The sequence below is a fragment of the Schistocerca americana genome, chromosome 1, assembly GCF_021461395.2.
Source record: "Schistocerca americana isolate TAMUIC-IGC-003095 chromosome 1, iqSchAmer2.1, whole genome shotgun sequence".
NCBI lineage: Eukaryota > Metazoa > Arthropoda > Insecta > Orthoptera > Acrididae > Schistocerca > Schistocerca americana.
In genome coordinates this window covers 716,310,104-716,332,703 of record NC_060119.1, presented here as the reverse complement: position 1 = coordinate 716,332,703, position 22,600 = coordinate 716,310,104, and the positions used below count along the sequence as shown (strand labels likewise).

Sequence of the window (22,600 nt, the reverse complement as noted above, 5' to 3'; positions counted from 1 at the left end):
ACGTTCTTCTGGGACTCAGAAGGGTCCTGTTTGATGTCTTCTTCCCCCTCCACCCCCCCACCCCCCCTGCTCATGGTGCAACGGTCAGCTCTGAAGTGTACTGTCCTACCCTTAGGAAACTGAAGAAACATTTTTATTGAGTTCATCGCCACAAACATGCAAAAATGCAAACGAACTTCTCTTCCTCCATTACAACGCCAGGGCTCACACAAGACTGCACATCGGAAAGGAGTTCACAAAACTTCACTGGACTCCTCTTCCTCATCCACCCTACAGCCCGGATGTTTCACCTTCCGACTTTCATCTGTTTGGCCCGATGAAGGATGCACTCCACGGGAAGCAGTACGTGAATGATGCAGACGTTCTTGATGCAGCAAGAAGTTGGCTCGGACTTCGACCAGTAGAGTGGTACCATAGGGAATACAGGCCCTCCCACTAAGGTGGCGCAAGGCCGTTGCACTGAGTGACTAATACTTGTCCCGTGAGCTTATTGATGTTAAGTTACATACGAGGAGCATTCACGAGTTAATCATTCATTGTGTATCTTCTTCCACTGCTGATCAGCGACTTGTTGTTATAACTGCAACAGCACATATAAATGAGCAATGGCATCACATTAGTCTGTTGGCTATAAGCGTAACCGTTACTAGAGGCACAATAAATTATTCTAGCTTTTCCACCCAGCAGAAAGGCGGAGTGAAACATAGTCTTACATGTTTTTTGCTGCAACGGAGAAGATATTCGACTCTGGACATAAATTAGTGTTCAAACTGTAATTCAGGTTCCACTCTCTACAGCGTTGCAAGTTAAGATTTCCTAGACGCGTTGTACAAAGAGACGTTCTACATCAAGTCAGAATACATGTAAATCAGAAGCTGTTGATAAAACATTAACGATAATTTTTCGATCATCAAAATAGAGGTAACTAATCAAGGACCAGAAATTAACGCTGGATACTTTCAAAATTAATATATTGCAACAATTATATGAATAACCTGTAAAAAGAAAAAATACTGCTGGTCTCCTAAAAGATATTCACGCTTAGAGAAAAAATAGAAAAACGACCCTCTGGTGTGGCAAATGCTGCAGGTTTCGCCTGGTGGCGCGCAAGCTAAGACACTGGCTGGAAGGCCGGAATCCATACCTCCGTCAGACCGGCCCGATTTATGTTTTCCGGAGTTGCTGTAAATCACGTCAATAAAATGTCGCACTGTTTCCTTTAATATGGCCACCGGAGATTCATTCTCCGTCACTGAAGAAACAATGCTAGTTGTTGAACCTCTGAAAACATCGATACCAAAACCATGGAAAACTTTAAAAATACGAAATCGAAGGGTTGAAAAGAATGCGTTTTTATGTATACCAGTAGGAAATTTCATAAGAGCTACTTCGATTGGAATAACATGTTTCTCCACGTTTATTGAAGAGTCTAGTGGAGAAGTAATCTGTTCAAAAGCTTCTTTTTTTGCAAAAAAAAAGCAATATTGGTTCTCCTGTACATCACTTACTAGTTAAAGTTGAAAGCAGTGATTGAACAGAATAGAAATTACAATTGATACCATAACTTACCAGAGCCATTTCTTAGCTGTTGCTTTATGAAATCTTATGAGACTTAACTGCTAAGGTCCTCAGCCCTTAAGCTCACACACCGAGCGAGGTGGCGCAGTGGTTAGACACTGGACTCGCATTCGGGAGGACGGCGGTTCAATCCCGCGTCCGGCCATCCTGATTTAGGTTTTCCGTGATTTCCCTAAATCACTCCAGGCAAATGCCGGGATGGTTCCTCTGAAAGGGCACGGCCGACTTCCTTCCCCATCCATCCATAATCCGATGAGACCGATGACCACGCTGTCAGGTCTCCTTCCCCAAACCAACCAACCAACCTTAAGCTCACACACTACTTGACCTAAATTATCCTAAGGACAAATATATACACACACACACACACACACACACACATGCCCGAGGGAGGACTCGAACCTCCGCCGGAACCAGCCGCACAGTCCATAACTGCAGTTGCTTTATGAAAAAAATTTGCTATGGAAAATATTGTCATACTTGTCTCCTGAATGATTTCTATATCAAGGACACATTCAAGCTGGTGCTTCTGAGTGAAGATACTGTATGTAGAATTTAAAACTGTACAACTAGTAACTCTAATATGGTAGCGCGTCACGACGCTACAATGCGTAATCACACTCGTACAGATTATGACTGAACACAGGTTCAGCGAAGGTATTGGTACAAAGAACTTAAGCCAACGTTACACTTTTGTTTACAATGATAGGTACACGTGTCATAGATATTTCTAGTCTACATAGTAGCATGGGTAGAGGATATTTTTTAAAAAAAATATTTACAAGGGCTATTGAAAATGGTCTAAGGCGGAAATTGTGCGATAGCACGGAAAAGAAAATAAAAATTGACGTTTCAAGTGGCATGACATTATCCAAAATATTCATACGAACGGTACACTAAGTTAGAAGCAAATCATCAAAGATAATTCAACTTACGTTTCTCACAATCATCTCTAATGATTGTTAACTTGTTTATAATTAATTCAGCTTGGTGATAAAAATATGCTTTTACAATCTGCATTTATAGTTGGTTCCCAAAAGTATGTTTAGTGACTTTTGGCTATTTCATTTGTTTTTCAAAGATACAGTACACTGACGAGACGATCAAACTTGACTAGTCTTCATTACTGAAGTTAGTCCATGGACTTAATATAACACATACACGCATGTGTCGGATGTTCAGTAGTGTGTGTTTCCACATACAGGGTGACAATTATTGAACTATATGAAAAAAACATAAATTGGTTATAAACACAGCGTGCACACACTTTATTGAATATGTAAACGTCACTACACATATTCGGGTCTACACACATCAAAAAAAAAAGTTTTGCATCACCTCAGCTCCAAAGTTCCCGAACCTGTACAGAAAATTGCAATAGAGATCAACGTAAGCCTCATTTCTGCCCTTTTTATTGCTCATGAAAACCACACATTGCATGTTTTACCACTATACAGCGAAACCTTCAGAGATGGTGGTCCAGATTGCTGTACACACTGGTACTTCTAATACCTAGTAGCACGTCCTCTGGCATCGATGCATGCCTGTATTCGTCGTGGCATACTACCCACAAGTTCGTCAAGGCACTGTTGGTCCAGATTGTCATACTCCTCAATGATGATTCGGCGTAGATCCCTCAGAGTGGTTGTTGGGTCATGTCGTCCACAAACAGCCCTTTTCCATCAATACCAGGCATGTTCGATAGGGTTCATGTCTGGAGAACATGCTTAGACTCAACTCGAGCTATGAGGTTATCCTGAAAGAAGTCATTCACAAGATGTGCACGATGGGGTCGCGAATTGTCGTCCATGAAGACAAATGCCTCGCCAATATGGTGCCGATATGGTTGTACAATCGGTCGGAGAATAGCATCCACGTATCGTACAGCCATTAAGGTGCCTTCCATGATTATCAGCGGCGTACATCAGCCCCACATAATGCCACCCCCAAAAGAGCAGGGAACCTCCATCTTGATACACGCGCTGGACAGTGTGTCTAAGGCGTTCAACCTGACCGGGTTGCCTCCATACACGTCTCCCACGATTGTCTGGTTGAAGGTACATGCGACACTCATCGGTGAAGTGAACGTGATGCCAATCCTGAGCGGCACATTCGGCATGTTGTTGGGCCCATCTTCACCGCGCTGCATGGTGTCGTGGTTGCGAAGATGGACCTCGCCATGGACGTCGTGAGTGAAGTTGCGCATCATGCAACCTATAGCGCACACTTTGAGTCTTAACACGACTGCGGCTGCACGAAAAGCATTATTCGACATGGTGACGTTGCTGTCAGGGTTCCTCCGAGCCATAATACGTAGGTAGCCGTCATCCACTGCAGTAGTAGACCTTGGGCGGCCTGAGCGAGGCATGTCATCGCCAGTTCCTGTCTCTCAGTATCTCCTCCATGTCCGAACAAGATCGCTTTGTTTTACTCCGAGACGCCAGGACACTTCCCTTGTTGGGAGCCCTTCCTGGCATAAAGTAACAATGCGGATGCGATCGAACCGCGGTATTGACCGTCTAGGCGTGGTTGAACTACAGACAACACGAGCCGTGTACCTCCTTCCTGGTGGAGTGACAGGAACTGATCTGCTGTCGGACCCCCTCCGTCTAATAGGCGCTGCTCATGCGTGATTTTTTACGTCTTTGCGCTGGTTTAGTGACATCTCTGAACAGTTCAAAATGATTCAAACGGCTCTGAGCACTATGGGACTTAACCGAGCGAGGTGGCGCAGTGGTTAGCACACTGGACTCGCATTCGGAAGGACGACGGTTCAATCCCGCGTCCGGCCATCCTGATTTAGGTTTTCCGTGATTTCCCTATATCACTTCAGGTAAATGCCGGGATGGTTCCTTTGAAAGGGCACGGCCGATTTCCTTCCCCATCCTTCCCTAACCCGAGCTTGTGCTCGTCTCTAATGACCTCGTTGTCGATGGGACATTAAACACTAATCTCCTCCTCCTCCTCCTGCACTATGGGACTTAACAGCTGAGGTCATCAGTCCCCTAGAACTTAGAACTACTTAAACGTAACTAGCCTAAGGACATCACACACATCCATGCCCGAGGCAGGATTCGAACCTGCGACCGTAGCGATCGCGCGGTTCCAGACTGAAGCGCCTAGAACCACTCGGCCACTCCGACCGGCCTCTCAACAGTAAAAGGAACTGTAGCTGTAATGTAATATCCACGGTCTACGTTTATCCTCAGGAGCTCTGGGAACCGGGCTGATGCAAAACTTTTTCGATGTGTGTACTTTGAGTCTATGGCACTCGCGTCCACAGTTCGTCAATGCAGTTTTGGAAACAAATGTAAATGGATTTCATTTGTATGCTGTATGGAAGACGTTGTGACAATCTTGAGAGAGGACCTACCGGTTATGAATCCTGAGAGTGGCAAAGATCGATCCTTAGCTACACATCCCACGATTTCAACGCCGTACATGACCAACTACTGTCCCTTCTTTCGTCCTCGTACAACACAAACGTGACACCACACTGTATAGTGTGTTACAAAAAACTTTTCTTCTCGTTTTGACTGGGCGCCGGCCTTGCCGCAGTGGATTCACCGGTTGCCGCGAGATCATCGAAGTTAAGCGCTGCGGGGCGTGGTCGGCACTTGGATGGGTAACACTCCAGGCCGCCATGCGATGTTACCATTTTTCGGGGTGCACTCAGCCTCGTGATGCCAATTCAGAAGCTACTCGACCGAATAGTAGGGGCTTCGGTCAAGAATACCATCTTACGACCGGGAGAGCGGTGTGCTGACCCTATGCCCCTCTTATCCGCATCCTCCACCGAGAATGACACGGCAGTCGGATGGTCCCGGTAGGCCACTCGTGGCCTGAAGACGGAGTGAGTTCTCGTTTTGACTAGTGTGATATCTTGTAGCAATACATGAAACTATTTTTAAACATTTTGTACACGCATGCGTCGCAGTCACGTGCACTCAACAGGTAAAATTAATAAACGATTCTTACAAGCTGTGAAGGAAAGTGGCGTTGTCTATGTAGTAAGAGAAAGCTCTCCAATTAGGCGGCAGTGATCTGTCAGCCGACACTGCCATTCGATTACCTTTTTTTATTTGTAATAATGGAAAATATTTAACTTAGCAAACTCTTCAAGCTAGCGGTGAGTCGTGATGAATGGCAATGTGTTTGCTTGTACTGCAGGTGGCGTGGATCCACATGGACCGGCAGATGATCCTGACGATCCACCGGCACGTGATCGCGCGCGTGCCGCGCTTCAGCGTGTCGCACGACAACCAGAAGACGTGGCTGTTGCACGTGAGCGACGCGCAGCAGGAGGACCGCGGCTCCTACATGTGCCAGGTCAACACCAACCCCATGATCAGCCAGGTCGGCTTCCTCGAGGTCGTAGGTAAGCAGCGGCAGCCCGCGAGGGCCCTCATACTCATGAGCGCGCCTTGCAAGCTAGGCGCATTTCTCGTGTGGGCTCACTGTCGTCAGACTATTTTAAACAATGACCACCGTTTGTAGCGTGCAGCAGTTGGACGAGGTGAAAGATAATCATGTAGGCGCTGACTGAACTGCGTATCTAAGGTCACATTTCCTACGGTACATCTCGTAGCAGCAACAAGACGATTCAGACAGCCAGCGTGGCTGTTCCACAGCTGTTCAGAGAGACTTAAGCCTACTGAATTTGAAGTTCAATCAAACTAAAGTCTTGATAGCGCTCTCCCAGCTATTTGTGGACACTTTTAACACTATGGAAATGCCGCTATTGCGAAATACCTCCAAGGTAAACATTATCCACAGGTGAATGAGATATCTTGCGGCGGCGCGGTTCTTTCCGTCCCTTTTACGACGGACCTGCACCTACCTGTGAACATTGTCTCAGCAGATCATCAGTAGGAAAGCCGAGTGAAACCTACTGTACTTCGACGTGAACCAGGGTGCAATTAAAGTCACTAATCTACGTTTCGGGAGAAAGTTTTCACACGAAATGAAAGGTTGGTAATTTTGTCCTCAATTAATATATTCTGAAACTTACGTGAACAAGTATCACTGCCAAGCCCTTGCTAGTCTTAACACAGTCACTTACAATCCCTTTCACTCACGTTAGCAAGTTTATGGTGTTGCATTTTCCGAAAACGTAATAGCTACAAAAATACGTATTGTTTTTGGTTGAGAATGCTCGCCAAATATTAAGTCTGTCGGTACCAAATGCAGTCACAGTTTTTAGCCACCGACCAGCGCAATACGCCTCGCGGAATATATGTCTTTTCTCGTCACAAAATTCACTTAAAAGTTCCGAAATTTCTACACGCCCATCAGAATAATTATGCCGTCAGTTTACCACACTTTTGGTGTATGAAGCACTGCTAGATCGGGCAATTTACCGTTTCCATCGGAACTACTACTACACATGTCCGAACTGTTTCATGGCTTGGCTTCTACTCCTCTCTATAATACTCTAAGTCTTCTCTACCAGCAGAGAAAGGCGCGCGAAAAATATTGATTTACCATTGGTCAGTTTACTCAACAGCCAATAGCAAAAGAACACTCTCCCGCGTCAATCCGCGCTTTTCATCAATAACCAATCGCAAAATAGTGAACCTAACGACTGCACTTTTTACCGACGTAATTATCTAATATGGTGAAGTTTTGCCCATGCATAAAGTTATTTACTATTGTTATTTATGCCTGAATTAACTTTCCCTTCACCATAAACTAACTTTACAAATCTATTCTACAAAAATCCCCTTTGTCCATATCCACACTTCTTCGAAATGTTCCCACACTAAATCCTACTACATAACTCGTTAAACAATTATCTTCATACTAACCTTAAAACACACTCATGCATCACTCATACTGCTAAAACACATTTATAACATTTTACATACACAAAAGACATAATAACACTTCATAAAAATAAATACTAGAACAGTTTATGAAAAAAATTCTATTACTCTGGTGCACTCTAGTGGGCACTATCGATACGAAATGAATCCCCTATCCAATATTGTCCTCTATCGGCTGATACATAAACTACGTGCGCGTCCAGTCTCGCGTCACCATCTGTCACTATCCAGCTCTGAGACACATCTCCCACTTAACCGCCTCCAAGGCAGAATCGGTATACGGCGCTATGCCTCACTCTGAAGATGGACTCATAAACGTAAAAGAACTGCAGTGAGGCGAATTAACTCTCCATGTCACAAAATTGCTTTAAAATGACATATGAACCAACATTGATTTTTTGCTAATAGTAATTACCAAGTTCAAATCCCACGCGTCATAGGCGATAAATGGTGAACAAACTGTACACGGCAAGCGTTATATAAAGATAGCAAACTGAATACCAAAATTCGGTAATAATTGTTAACATGCTCCGTGATTGTATCTAAAATAAATAAACAAAAGTCGCTTTTCTCCATAGAAACAACGTGTGCCTTTCAAGAAAGGTAAACTGTCTATTGTGCGAGATTGTAGCGGAGAGCCGATTCTCAATCTCGCTGCCCACACTTAGTTCACAGAAACTCCAGTTCTAATTGGTAAATATACAGCTACTTATAGATAGTGTATTGGTAACATGTTAACAAATTCTGTTAGCTGATTGTAAAATCTAAAGTAGGGGAAAACTAAAGATTGTTCTAGTATATAGCACCAGGAAATTTCTAAATCACTACTGCTTTATTGCCTAGGCAATGTGGTACGTACTTATCAAATCCTCTTACTCGAAAGACGCTAACGCTATGTACGCTTCTCCTTACATGGGGTCGTCAAAAACAGTCTGAGAAGCTTGTAAGCGTATTGTGGAGTAGGTGGGCTGAGAAATAACTGTGAAGAAACAAATTCGAGACGTTTCGCCGTTTCCAGGTTAATTAGCACTGAGCTTAGGCAACCAGGCCTTTGTGTGTGAAAATTCATGTAATCCCCCCACACCCAGATACTATTGTTGTCAGTTGTTCTCATAGCGGAGGTGACAGCACATGGGACTGCTCAGACTTTGACTCGGGTTCGCTCCTTTCTATCGCCCCATGCCCAGTTTCTGGGTCGCTATCTTGTTTGTTTTTAGGAAACCAAACGAGGAACACATTTGGCGACATCGTCTCTGGCGACAGCATGAATTTGCTCCCGCAACGGCCTGATTGACTAACTTTGATGCTAATTAACACGGAATCGGCGCAACGTCTCGAATTTCTTTCTTAACAACTATTTCTCAGCACAACATACCCTGCAACACCCTTACAAGCTTTTCAGAGTGTTTCTGACCACCCTGTATAGAAAAAAACGGCTATCCACTTTACAGTTAATCGATAACCACCAAAACTCTCCACAAAGTACAAACATATTTCTTAAAATAAAGCTCATAAGATTCACAGTTTCGACTTCAGAAGTGCGCTGTAATAAAGTGCGATTGATACAATTGGTGTGATTTTACGTTCGCATTTGCAAAAAATTATTGCTGAATAAAGAAATTCTAATATTAAATTATTAGCAATAATTAATAGCGCACTCTTAATGTATGGACGGGATTTCGTATTATCTTCTCAGCCACTGTAATTCAGAATAATCAGATCAACAGTTTCTCATTCTGTTTTTCCGAACCTACCATTTTTTAAAATTAATACTAAAACATGTATTTTTCCTAAATGTATTACATATTCATAGCGTATGTGAAAATCAATCACATGATGTCTTTTTATGTTCTAATTACTTTTGCTGATCACAGTTACACTTTATAATTAGGTACTGCCAGCTTTAGTCTCTTTTGCCTAACAATTTAGGATTAGAGAAGTTACGGGCAAATCATCCTACGCATCTATGGAGGCCTTTCGTTAGACACTGTGTTAACCTCTATCATTTCTAATTACTGTGATTAATTAGATATACGGTAACTTATTAATTAGGAGATACAGAAACTAAATATACTCATTAATATTTTCTCTGTTTAATTGCCTTACATTTGACAGCTCTGATTACATTGTAATTTTCATTATTTATACGCCTTTTTCGATTTTTCGCTCGAATAGTGACCTCTTCCCCCCCATGAACCATGGACCTTGCCGTTGGTGGGGAGGCTTGCGTGCCTCAGCGATACAGATAGCCGTACCGTAGGTGCAACCACAACGGAGGGGTATCTGTTGAGAGGCCAGACAAACGTGTGGTTCCTAAAGAGGGGCAGCAGCCTTTTCAGTAGTTGCAAGGGCAACAGTCTGGATGATTGACTGATCTGGCCTTGTAACAATAACCAAAACGGCATTGCTGTGCTGGTACTGCGAACGGCTGAAAGCAAGGGGAAACTACAGCCGTAATTTTTCCCGAGGGCATGCAGCTTTACTGTATGATTACATGATGATGGCGTCCTCTTGGGTAAAATATTCCGGAGGTAAAATAGTCCCCCATTCGGATCTCCGGGCGGGGACTACTCAAGAGGATGTCGTTATCAGGAGAAAGAAAACTGGCGTTCTACGGATCGGAGCGTGGAATGTCAGATCCCTTAATCGGGCAGGTAGGTTAGAAAATTTAAAAAGGGAAATGGATAGGTTGAAGTTAGATATAGTGGGAATTAGTGAAGTTCGGTGGCAGGAGGAACAAGACTTCTGGTCAGGTGACTACAGGGTTATAAACACAAAATCAAATAGGGGTAATGCAGGAGTAGGTTTAATAATGAATAGGAAAATAGGAATGCGGGTAAGCTACTACAAACAGCATAGTGAACGCATTATTGTGGCCAAGATAGATACGAAGCCCACACCTACTACAGTAGTACAAGTTTATATGCCAACTAGCTCTGCAGATGACGAAGAAATTGAAGAAATGTATGATGAAATAAAAGAAATTATTCAGATTGTGAAGGGAGACGAAAATTTAATAGTCATGGGTGACTGGAATTCGAGTGTAGGAAAAGGGAGAGAAGGAAACATAGTAGGTGAATATGGATTGGGGGACAGAAATGAAAGAGGAAGCCGCCTGGTAGAATTTTGCACAGAGCACAACATAATCATAACTAACACTTGGTTTAAGAATCATGAAAGAAGGTTGTATACATGGAAGAACCCTGGAGATACTAAAAGGTATCAGATAGATTATATAATGGTAAGACAGAGATTTAGGAACCAGGTTTTAAATTGTAAGACATTTCCAGGGGCAGATGTGGACTCTGACCACAATCTATTGGTTATGACCTGTAGATTAAAACTGAAGAAACTGCAAAAAGGTGGGAATTTAAGGAGATGGGACCTGGATAAACTGAAAGAACCAGAGGTTGTACAGAGTTTCAGGGAGAGCATAAGGGAGCAATTGACAGGAATGGGGGAAATAAATACAGTAGAAGAAGAATGGGTAGCTTTGAGGGATGAAGTAGTGAAGGCAGCAGAGGATCAAGTAGGTAAAAAGACGAGGGCTAGTAGAAATCCTTGGGTAACAGAAGAAATATTGAATTTAATTGATGAAAGGAGAAAATGTAAAAATACAGTAAGTGAAACAGGCAAAAAGGAATACAAACGTCTCAAAAATGAGATCGACAGGAAGTGCAAAATGGCTAAACAGGGATGGCTAGAGGACAAATGTAAGGATGTAGAGGCCTATCTCACTAGGGGTAAGATAGATACCGCCTACAGGAAAATTAGAGAGACCTTTGGAGATAAGAGAACGACTTGTATGAATATCAAGAGCTCAGATGGAAACCCAGTTCTAAGCAAAGAAGGGAAAGCAGAAAGGTGGAAGGAGTATATAGAGGGTCTATACAAGGGCGATGTACTTGAGGACAATATTATGGAAATGGAAGAGGATGTAGATGAAGATGAAATGGGAGATACGATACTGCGTGAAGAGTTTGACAGAGCACTGAAAGACCTGAGTCGAAACAAGGCCCCCGGAGTTGACAATATTCCATTGGAACTACTGACGGCCGTGGGAGAGCCAGTCCTGACAAAACTCTACCATCTGGTGAGCAAGATGTATGAAACAGGCGAAATACCCTCAGACTTCAAGAAGAATATAATAATTCCAATCCCGAAGAAAGCAGGTGTTGACAGATGTGAAAATTACCGAACTATCAGCTTAATAAGTCACAGCTGCAAAATACTAACACGAATTCTTTACAGACGAATGGAAAAACTAGTAGAAGCCAACCTCGGGGAAGATCAGTTTGGATTCCGTAGAAACACTGGAACACGTGAGGCAATACTGACCTTACGACTTATCTTAGAAGAAAGATTAAGGAAAGGCAAACCTACGTTTCTAGCATTTGTAGACTTAGAGAAAGCGTTTGACAATGTTGACTGGAATACTCTCTTTCAAATTCTAAAGGTGGCAGGGGTAAAATACAGGGAGCGAAAGGCTATTTACAATTTGTACAGAAACCAGATGGCAGTTATAAGAGTCGAGGGACATGAAAGGGAAGCAGTGGTTGGGAAGGGAGTAAGACAGGGTTGTAGCCTCTCGCCGATGTTGTTCAATCTGTATATTGAGCAAGCAGTAAAGGAAACAAAAGAAAAATTCGGGGTAGGTATTAAAATTCATGGAGAAGAAATAAAAACTTTGAGGTTCGCCGATGACATTGTAATTCTGTCAGAGACAGCAAAGGACTTGGAAGAGCAGTTGAATGGAATGGACAGTGTCTTGAAAGGAGGATATAAGATGAACATCAACAAAAGCAAAACAAGGATAATGGAATGTAGTCTAATTAAGTCGGGTGATGCTGAGGGAATTAGATTAGGAAATGAGGCACTTAAAGTAGTAAAGGAGTTTTGTTATTTGGGGAGCAAAATAACTGATGATGGTCGAAGTAGAGAGGATATAAAATGTAGGCTGGCAATGGCAAGGAAAGCGTTTTTGAAGAAGAGAAATTTGTTAACATCCAGTATTGATTTAAGTGTCAGGAAGTCATTTCTGAAAGTATTCGTATGGAGTGTAGCCATGTATGGAAGTGAAACATGGACGATAAATAGTTTGGACAAGAAGAGAATAGAAGCTTTCGAAATGTGGTGCTACAGAAGAATGCTGAAGATTAGATGGGTAGATCACATAACTAATGAGGAAGTATTGAATAGGATTGGGGAGAAGAGAAGTTTGTGGCACAACTTGACCAGAAGAAGGGATCGGCTGGTAGGACATGTTCTGAGGCATCAAGGGATCACCAATTTAGTATTGGAGGGCAGCGTGGAGGGTAAAAATCGTAGAGGGAGACCAAGAGATGAATACACTAAGCAGATTCAGAAGGATGTAGGTTGCAGTAGGTACTGGGAGATGAAGAAGCTTGCACAGGATAGAGTAGCATGGAGAGCTGCATCAAACCAGTCTCAGGACTGAAGACCACAACAACAACAACAAGTGACCTCTTTGTGCCAGGATAGTAGGCAGTCCTACTTCACGTCCTCACTGGTTAAAACCCTGCTAGAAATATTATAATTATGTGGAGCGGCACTGAGTCATTTGCACCTCTTGGTAGTTAGCAGCTCATCCATGGCCAAAATCCAGCCAGCAATCTGGCTTCGGGTCTTACCAGGCGGTAGACTTCCTAATCTGCCCGTGAATTACGAGCGCTGTCCCATTTCTAGAGTGTTCTAGAGTTACTTCACTTCATTGCTTACTTGGCCAATGTTCAATGCCTGTTAGCTTCTATTAGCTTCCATTTCTTCACTGCACGTACACCTCTTACTGTTGCACATGATATCTTAAACTGGTACCAAATCTCATGAATGAAATTAATTATTTGGTCAGTACCATCAGTCATGCATCTCTTACCTGTAGTTCTCTCCTCATACGTCCCCTTCGACCGCTGAAACTAGTCAACACTTCTTCTGCAATAAGGTCATTGCCCTCTTAAGTAACTTACGTTTTAGGGAGACGAGTGGACATTAATTGGAAGACGGAAACTCACGTTTTACTGAGTGTATGCAAACAAGGAAAAATTTCCAGCAGAGTACGATGTATTTGTCACATGAAAACTTCAAAGCAACAGATTCATGACATAAGAAGCTGTTGCAATGAAGTGTACGAAGAATATCAACGCAGTCAGAAATTGAGTGTTGTCTACGTAAGGAACGGCACAAATTTTCTGCGTAAGAAGCGGCTCAGACTTTTCTCAAGAGTTACAATACTTCGTGATACTCAGCTTTTACTGTCTAATTCTTTAAAATTCTCATACCTGTCTTTCCGATGATTTACTTTCATATATCTTACTATACTTACGGTAACAGATATCGGATATGGAAATGTCCCTTTTCTTCATACACTTGAGTTTTTGCGTTGCCACAATAAATATTTTCCTTTATTCTAAATAGCTGTTGAATTCCTTCTTCTATACAGATGAATACTTCTGTCCGTTAAATACGTCCATATTTTGACCACTTTGATCTTTTATTTTTCTCTCGAACATATATTTCTCCAAAAGTGTACTTCAGCTCCTTGAGAATTGCGCCCTTGACACCACCACATGTCTTTCCCAGATCTAGAGCCCAGTTTGTGTCATCTCTGTTCCTTCTGTTTTCATTCCTCGTTTGTTTCATTTGAATTTACCCTCATGTTCCTTAAGATATCGAACTTCTTCAATCCATGTGCACTATGTTCTTTTTTATTTTAATTTAAAGTAATTTATGATGGAGCCCTCAGATGCTGGATTCTACTATACTATTATTATTATTATTATTATTATTACTACTACTGGTAATTCCCCCTTAAGGAGAGCGCCAAAGCACAATCAATATTTTGTCTTTCTTCTTTCTTCCCAAAAACCTCTCATATATTCACCCTGTTTCTTCTTTCTCTCTTCTGCCCAGTTCTTTCCCGTTTTTTACTGTTTGAACGTTTGCGGCCGCTCGGAGTTGAAGCGTCATGTCACGGACTGGTGTGTTGTTCTTAACATAAGTTAGTGAAGTCTAGGGACCGATGACCTAAGTACTTTGGTCCCTTACTAATTCTACACACATTTTTTGAACGTTTGCCCCAGTTTCTGTTTTCTGCTTCTGTCTGTATTTTTTCTGTCTCTTGTATTTTCTGTGGAGACATTTAGCTTCTTGAGATCAGTCATGGTTTTCTTTATTATCCAGTTGGTTTTCAGTGGATTAGTCGCCACTGTAGCAAGTGATTTCATGGTCAGTCTGTAGTCGTTCATGCTATGTATGTGTCCGTAAAACCTTGCTCTTTTCTTTGTTGGTATTGTTTGCAATCCTCTCTTCCTGTTCGTGTAGTTCTTTTATCAATCTCTTTATACATATCCCCTATTTCTGAACTGTCCCGTAAGTCTTCCTCACTATTTTCATCTCTAGTTTTTCTATCTCCCCGATTTTTGTTCTTTCCTTGTCTCCTACTACATACTTGTTTCATTCTAATTTTATACTCTCAGTCACTTTTTGATAGCTGTAAAGGCTTCAGAATGAACCAAGACAAAATTCTCTCTAAACAGAATGCTTCCGCAAATATTACACACTGCGTGCAATCACGAACGTAAGAGACAACTGAGCCGTTCTTCCACAGTGCCACCTACCATCGTTGACGAAGAGTCCACGCTGTCGACGGTGGCGGTCCGCGAGCACCAGAACCTGACGCTCACCTGCAGGGCGGAGGGCTTCCCCACGCCCAAGATCATGTGGCGCCGCGAAGACGGCCTGCCCATCACCATAGACCGCCGCAAGAAGGGTGAGTTCTGGCACTCGCTGCCTGATTCCACAGCCTCCCTGTGCCAAAGATCTCATACCACCGATGGCTGGGCCTGCGGATCAAAGTAGACTGCCGCACGAAAGGCAAGTAGTAACACTTACCTCTGACGCAGACAGCTTCCACGATTTCATCATTATGCCACGTTTCAAGGACGGAAAGCCGACCAGCATACTATCTGCTAGCTCTAAGAAGAATTACGGCTCGGTGGTCGATCAGACTAATCAAATCAATAGGTATCGAGCGATGATGACGAGTATTGACTGCTTCTGGACCGCTGCCAAATTTAGCTAACAGTTGGCAATAGTTTAATGATCTTACGTGTCAATAAAGGCGACATTTTCAGATTCAGTTACACACATCTCAGCAACCGTTGACTCGAGAATGAGATTTTCACTCTGCAGCGAAGTGTGCGCTGATATGAAACTTCCTGGCAGATTAAAACTGTGTGCCGGGCCGAGACTCTAACTCGGCACCTTTGCCTTTCGCGGGCAAGTGCTCTACCAACTGAGCTATCCAAGCACGACTCACGCCCCGTCCTCACAGCTTTAATCTGCCAGGAATTTCATATCACCACACACTCCGCTGCAGAGTAAAAATCTCATTCTGGAAACATCCCCCAGGCTGTGGCTAAGCCATGTCCCCGCAATATCCTTTCTTTCAGGAGTGCTAGTTCCGCAAGGTTCGCAGGAGAGCTTCTGTAAAGTTTGGAAGGTAGGAGACGAGGTACTGGCAGAAGTAAAGCTGTGAGGACGGGGCGTGAGACGTGCTTGGGTAGCCCAGTTGGTAGAGCACTTGCCCGCGAAAGGCAAAGGTCCCGAGTTCGACTCTCGGTCCGGCACACAGTTTTAATCTGCCAGGAAGTTTCAACCGTTTACTCGGCTTTACACTTTCTCGTTCGTAGGTGTAGAGACAGTAAACACAGTTTTGTCTGTTAGTTACGTTGACAGCAGTCAGCACAAATCAGTTTGTGGCAGTCGTTGTCATTCTGTATCTATGAATTCATCTGTACCCACTGCAAGCCGTCGCTTGCTTTAATCATAAATATATGTCTGAGTGATGTTATTATTTTTACCATCTTCTCAATAACCTTCAAATCGTGAGCTACTCCCTTAATTTTATGCAAATGAATTAGTGATTTACTCCTGACACTTTTGTTGCCTATGTTTCTGGTCACTTTCAGAACTCAAATTAATAATCAAATTAACTAATTTAATAAGACTGAACTTTAAATTGCTGGTTTACCCATGGACCACCACAATAAAATAAAGACAGTGAATAGCCCAAGGAGTGTGAATGAGAACAGTGGTGCAGTTAAGTTTACAAAATACTGACAAGTTTTATTAAGCCTTTTGTAAATACAACTAGATGATAAAGCATTCACAAAAATGACAAACACAAATCAGAAAAGGAATGGTGTTTGATTGGCAAAGCATACATTTGGGGGGAGGTGGGGAGCTATACAAATTCTCCCCTAAATTAATCCCTTTTACAACGCAGTCTGACTGTTTACACGAGTCCATTGTGAGGTCCAATTCTATTTAAATGGTATCAATTATAGCGCAAACTATGGTTCAACTGAGAACAGGTAGCTGTGCATATCATTTAACAACCCTTCGCTTGTGCAGCAATACTTTACCCTTTCACCTTGATTCAGGCGGCAGCAGAAAACTGCGTGCTGCGGCAGCTGTAATGTTCTGATGCATCCGCGAAAATTTGCAAACTAAGCAGTCTGGCGCTATGATTATCAGAACGCGGGAATTTTCCCCATCAGGGCTCTGATATCGCGGTAGATTTCAGTGCGAAGTGCGCCCATTCGCTGCTCTGAGCAAAGCAATTTGACTCACACGCATGACAATGCATGCTGGAATTGCCAAACGTCAGATGGCTGACTCATGACGAATAAGTCCACCCTCGTGACACATAAGTCCGAGATGATGTGCAGTTCCATTGATGGTACATTTGGAAACTGCCACTGGCTCTTAGTCTACCATAAGATACAGACCACGTGTCTCACCCACTACGGAAAGACCAGAAGTTCTCGATCAGAACACGACCAGAAGACAAAGACGGCAAAGAAACACAACCAGTGTCCATCAGCCCTCTGTGCGGAAGCCGAATTAGCAAACATGAAACTGCCCCACATTGCACAATGAATCAAACTATACTCTACTCATTGAATCTCTCTTCTTGACTGTTCTTTTGGCCTGGTAGGCAATCCAAACAAAGCACCAGGACTCCCACACTGGGGGAGCAAGCCTTCACTTTGCATAACCTGAGAGAACCCAATCAGCAACTCCAAATCTCTCTTGTCTGAAAAAAAGAATATTTTGGACTTGGGAGACGTCGTTCTCACGGTAAGCATGGTCACGTTTTGGCAAAAAACATCTACCCAGACTACAGAGAGATCTAATTTCTTTTTGTGCCGCCCATTCCCAATTTCTGAAAGAAGGTGTTAAGCTTCCCAGACAGACATGCCCACGAAATAAATGTTTCTGGTTCTCGCTGAAAGAACCTGTCGAATTCCTGGCATCAGGAGATTACAGTCTTTCCTCCACTAAACATGTGCACCAGCGGCTCTGTCTGTATCGTCCCAACTTCTAACATGAAAATGCACAGAGTTGTATGACCTTCCCACCGTTTGCACAAAAGATCAGTTTACGGGACTCTCTCCTAGATGGCTTCCTCCACCCTCTTTCTGCTAACTGGCTGCCTTCGCGATTGACTGCAGCCTGGCCCAGGTGAAATGTTTTGCAAACCGGCTCGCTCCTGTCTGACTATAAGAATCCTACGTGGAATGAGGACAGTGCTATGGCCAGGTGTCTCTCTGCAGATACTATCCACTGAGCGCTGCTTCTGAGAATCACTCACACAGCCTGATCACTACCCTATTGCATTTATGATCCCCAATCCATCTCTCTCCCTGTTCTCCATCCCTCTGCACAGGTTACACGCCCAGTTATAAGAATACTCTGCCCACATTTTCCTCATGTAAAAAGTCATAAACCACATATATCAAATGTAGTACAAGGGGCACCAAGATCAAGACCTAAAACATGAATGTTAATCTGAGTGACAATGTTGTTAAGGTGAGGAATTGATGTGCCACCTCTTACCATCAGCAATCTTCCTGCGTCATCGTAGAAAGCATTCGTAGTATTTCCGCTGGCCGAAGTTGCCGTGCGGTTAAAGGCGCTGCAGTCTGGAACCGCAAGACCGCTACGGTCGCAGGTTCGAATATTGCCTCGGGCATGGATGTTTGTGATGTCCTTAGGTTAGTTAGGTATAACTAGTTCTAAGTTCTAGGAGACTAATGACCTCAGCAGTTGAGTCCCATAGTGCTCAGAGCCATTTGAACCATTTTTGTAGTATTTCCTCAACAAGGATGACATGAAATTTACTTACAAAGTAGTTGGTCCCCTACATTCGATACTATGTTGTGGCACTATGACAATACGTTCATGAAATAGACCACCACAAGAATGATATATGCAAGGTAAGATCTTTCCCGCAACCAGGATCGTGAGACAATGCGGGACAGAATACCTGGAAACCCATGTTGAACTGTGATGAGAAAAGTTTCGATGTCTCAAAGATCATAATTAGAATTCCATCTAGATTGCCCGTCTGTCAGCAAGAAGGGTAAGTGCTAATGCTAACCTCTAGGACAGATTTTACCCATACTCAAAACCAAGTGGTATCATTACAGTGAACCTCCTTATCACCCTAGGACGCTGTTACAAGGGTAAGTGCTGATGCTCAGCAGCAAGACAGAGACTTCTCGTACTTACAGACATGTGTGGAGTTGCTCTGTTGGTCTGTCTGTAGCCACTGAGAACCGCTACAAAGACGAATACTTGTCTTCAGCTGCCAGGCAAATGGCTTCTCTGTCCCTAATATAATGTAGAGTCACAAGGAAATATGTATCATTGTGGTTCGGGGGAACAAGGTTGAATGCTGAGGCTCACGTGCAGGGAGAAAGAATTCCCATAGACCATGAGTCATGATAAGTCGCGAGGACGACCTTCGCATCGCTAGAGACAGCCACAAAAAGGGTAAGTGCTTAAACTCATGAGTAAGACACACACGAGACGAAATATTGAGAAATGACGTGTTTTGTAAAATAAAGAAACCGCACAACAGTTGCTTAATCAGCAGTTTTATATTGATACACTTACAGTTTCATCGTTTGGTATAAACTGTAAAATGAAAACATTCTATTCTCCTTTTTATTACATTTTAAATGTTTCAAGATTCTAGTGATTTTTGATGTCCGGTCGTGATGTATATCTTCTACGATTTTTCTAGTTCCCCTTTATCCTTTTGACATGGAATTTCTGGTTCCATGGCAAGCAACACTGGGATGAGGATGACCGGATGGTTAAGTGATTTTGTTTGTAACGCCCTGTTCTCTCTTTTAATTTATTTGTATTCATCTTAGAAATTTTTTGCCGCATCGTTCCTTACCTGACATTTCAGACTTGAGTCTCTCCTTGCACTGTCGTGTAACAGTATTTCCATTATTACAGGTTACATCAGATGATGGAATTTTAAGTGTTCCGAAACCGGTAGTGTACACAACAAAAATTGTTGATTAAGCAACTATTGTGCACTTTCTTCATTTTACAGAATGGACCTATAAAGTTGCATCTGCCCCGTAAGAAGAAATCTTTGTACATGACTTACTACAAACGACACCAAATTTTCACTGGTAAACTATGCAATTTCTTTAGTTACGAAAAGAAATTGGACTGGTGATTGGCCGCATGCCATTTTTTTCCATGCTTTACTATAACTCTGAAGTTAATGGCAAAGATTACTTGAATAATCCATACGCTGTGCATTGCACATGTGCGCTGTGTAGACCTTCCGGCAAGCAAGCACCATGTCGGTTAGGGGAACGACATTAGCTATTATTCGGTAAACTCAAGGCTTTCATGGAGCCTTATGTAGGTCGTAGAGAGGGTTGCATAAATCTGCTATACAGGTTAACAATTACATCTCCGACCATCGATGTCAATATTGGACGGTGTAGATTTCACGATATACAGGGTGTTACAAAAAGGTACGGCCAAACTTTCAGGAAACATTCCTCACACACAAAGAAAGAAAATATGTTATGTGGACATGTGTCCGGAAACGCTTACTTTCCATGTTAGAGCTCATTTTATTACTTCTCTTCAAATCACGTTAATCATGGAATGGAAACACACAGCAACAGAACGTACCAGCGTGACTTCAAACACTTTGTTACAGGAAATGTTCAAAATGTCCTCCATTAGCGAGGATACATGCATCCACCCTCCGTCGCATGGAATCCCTGATGCGCTGATGCAGCACTGGAGAATGGCGTATTGTATCACAGCCGTCCACAATACGAGCACGAAGAGTCCCTACATTTGGTACCGGGGTTGCGTAGACAAGAGCTTTCAAATGCCCCCATAAATGAAAGTCAAGAGGGTTGAGGTCAGGAGAGCGTGGAGGCCATGGGATTGGTCCGCCTCTACCAATACATCGTTCACCGAATCTGTTGTTGAGAGGCATACGAACACTTCGACTGAAATGTGCAGGAGCTCCATCGTGCATGAACCACATGTTGTGTCGTACTTGTATGTTCTAGCAGCACAGGTAGAGTATCCCGTATGAAATCATGATAACGTGCTCCATTGAGCGTAGGTGGAAGAACATGGGGCCCAATCAAGACATCACCAACAATGCCTGTCCAAACGTTCACAGAAAATCTGTGTTGATGATGTGATTGCACAATTGCGTGCGGATTCTCGTGAGCCCACACATGTTGATTGTGAAAATTCACAGTTTGATCACCTTGGAATGAAGCCTCATCCGTAAAGAGAACATTTGCACTAAAATGAGGATTGACACATTGTTAGATGAACCATTCGCAGAAGTGTACCCGTGGAGGCCAATCAGCTGCTGATAGTGCCTGCACACGGTGTACATGGTACGGAAACAACTGGTTCTCCCGTAGCACTCTCCATACAGTGACGTGGTCAACGTTACCTTGTACAGCAGCAACTTCTCTGACGCTGACATTAGGGTTATCGTCAACTGCACGAAGAATTGACTCGTCCATTGCAGGTGTCCTCGTTGTTCTAGGTCTTCCCCAGTCGCGAGTCATAGGCTGGAATATTCCGTGCTCCTTAAGACGCCGATCAATTGCTTCGAACGTCTCCCTGTCGGGACACCTTCGTTCTGGAAATCTGTCTCGATACAAACGTACCGCGCCACGGCTATTGCCCCGTGCTAATCCATACATCAAATGGGCATCTTCCAACTCCGCATTTGTAAACATTGCACTGACTGCAAAACCACGTTCGTGATGAACACTAACCTGTTGATGCTACGTACTGATGTGCTTGATGCTAGTACTGTAGAGCAATGAGTCGCATGTCAACACAAGCACCGAAGTCAACATTACCTTCCTTCAATTGGGTCAACTGGCGGTGAATCGAGGAAGTACAGTACATACTGACGAAACTAAAATGAGCTCTAACATGGAAATTAAGCGTTCCCGGACACATGTCCACATAACATCTTTTCTTTATTTGTGTGTGTGGAATGTTCCTGAAAGTTTGGCCGTACCTCTTTGTAACACCCTGTATATGTCGTTAGATGTTCTCCTAGACGACGGCGTATACAGATAGTGGGAGAGATCTGACGCGCAAGAAACATCGTTCATGTGGCTAGGCAATTCATTCCCAGTGTAACACGACACTACGCCGCGCGGGATTAGCTGAGCGGTCTCAGGTGCTGCAGTCATGGACTGTGCGGCTGGTGCCTGCGGAGGTTCGAGTCCTCCCTTGGGCATGGGTGTGTGTATTTGCCCTTAGGATAATTTAGGTTAAGTAGTGTGTAAGCTTAGGGAATGATGACCTTAGCAGTTAAGTCCCATAAGATTTCACACACATTTGAACATTTTTGAACACGACACTACGTCCACTGCATAAACGTTATGCACTCTTGACAGATCGTTTGCCTTTGATGCCCATTGGCCTTAGTGTGCAGTCAGTGATGTGATTCTAAGCCCTTGTGCTTCGCCTAGCGTTGTACACTCCACCGTCTGTTACACCGCATGTAGCCATCTACAGCTTTTCACATGACATCTTGTTCTTCGACGTCCACCTTTCTGATGAGATGTAAACTTACGTCACACCATATCATCCATTAGTGATTCCTCCGCTGTTCACCTGCCTTCGACTAATACTTATGAGAGCATCTAATAAAAGTATCCGACAAGCCTATACCCTTCGGCGATACTTGTTCCATTTGTTGGTCATCACAGTCTGCCCTCCGTCAAAGTTGCTCACATTATCAGATTTTTCCATCCACCGCACAAGGGGATGCATGAAACAATTTCCCTTTATTCCTGTCA

General features: G+C 43.3%; 1 protein-coding gene across 1 annotated transcript in view; it reads left to right on the top strand.

Moving 5' to 3' along the window:
- LOC124545053 (lachesin-like) overlaps positions 1-22,600 on the top strand; it is a 394,440-nt gene that overhangs the window by 149,752 nt on the left and 222,088 nt on the right. Inside the window, exons 2-3 of the mRNA XM_047123847.1 lie at positions 5,749-5,956; positions 15,028-15,189. Of these exons, the coding sequence (XP_046979803.1) occupies positions 5,749-5,956; positions 15,028-15,189 (370 nt within the window). The remainder of the gene's footprint in view (positions 1-5,748; positions 5,957-15,027; positions 15,190-22,600) is intronic.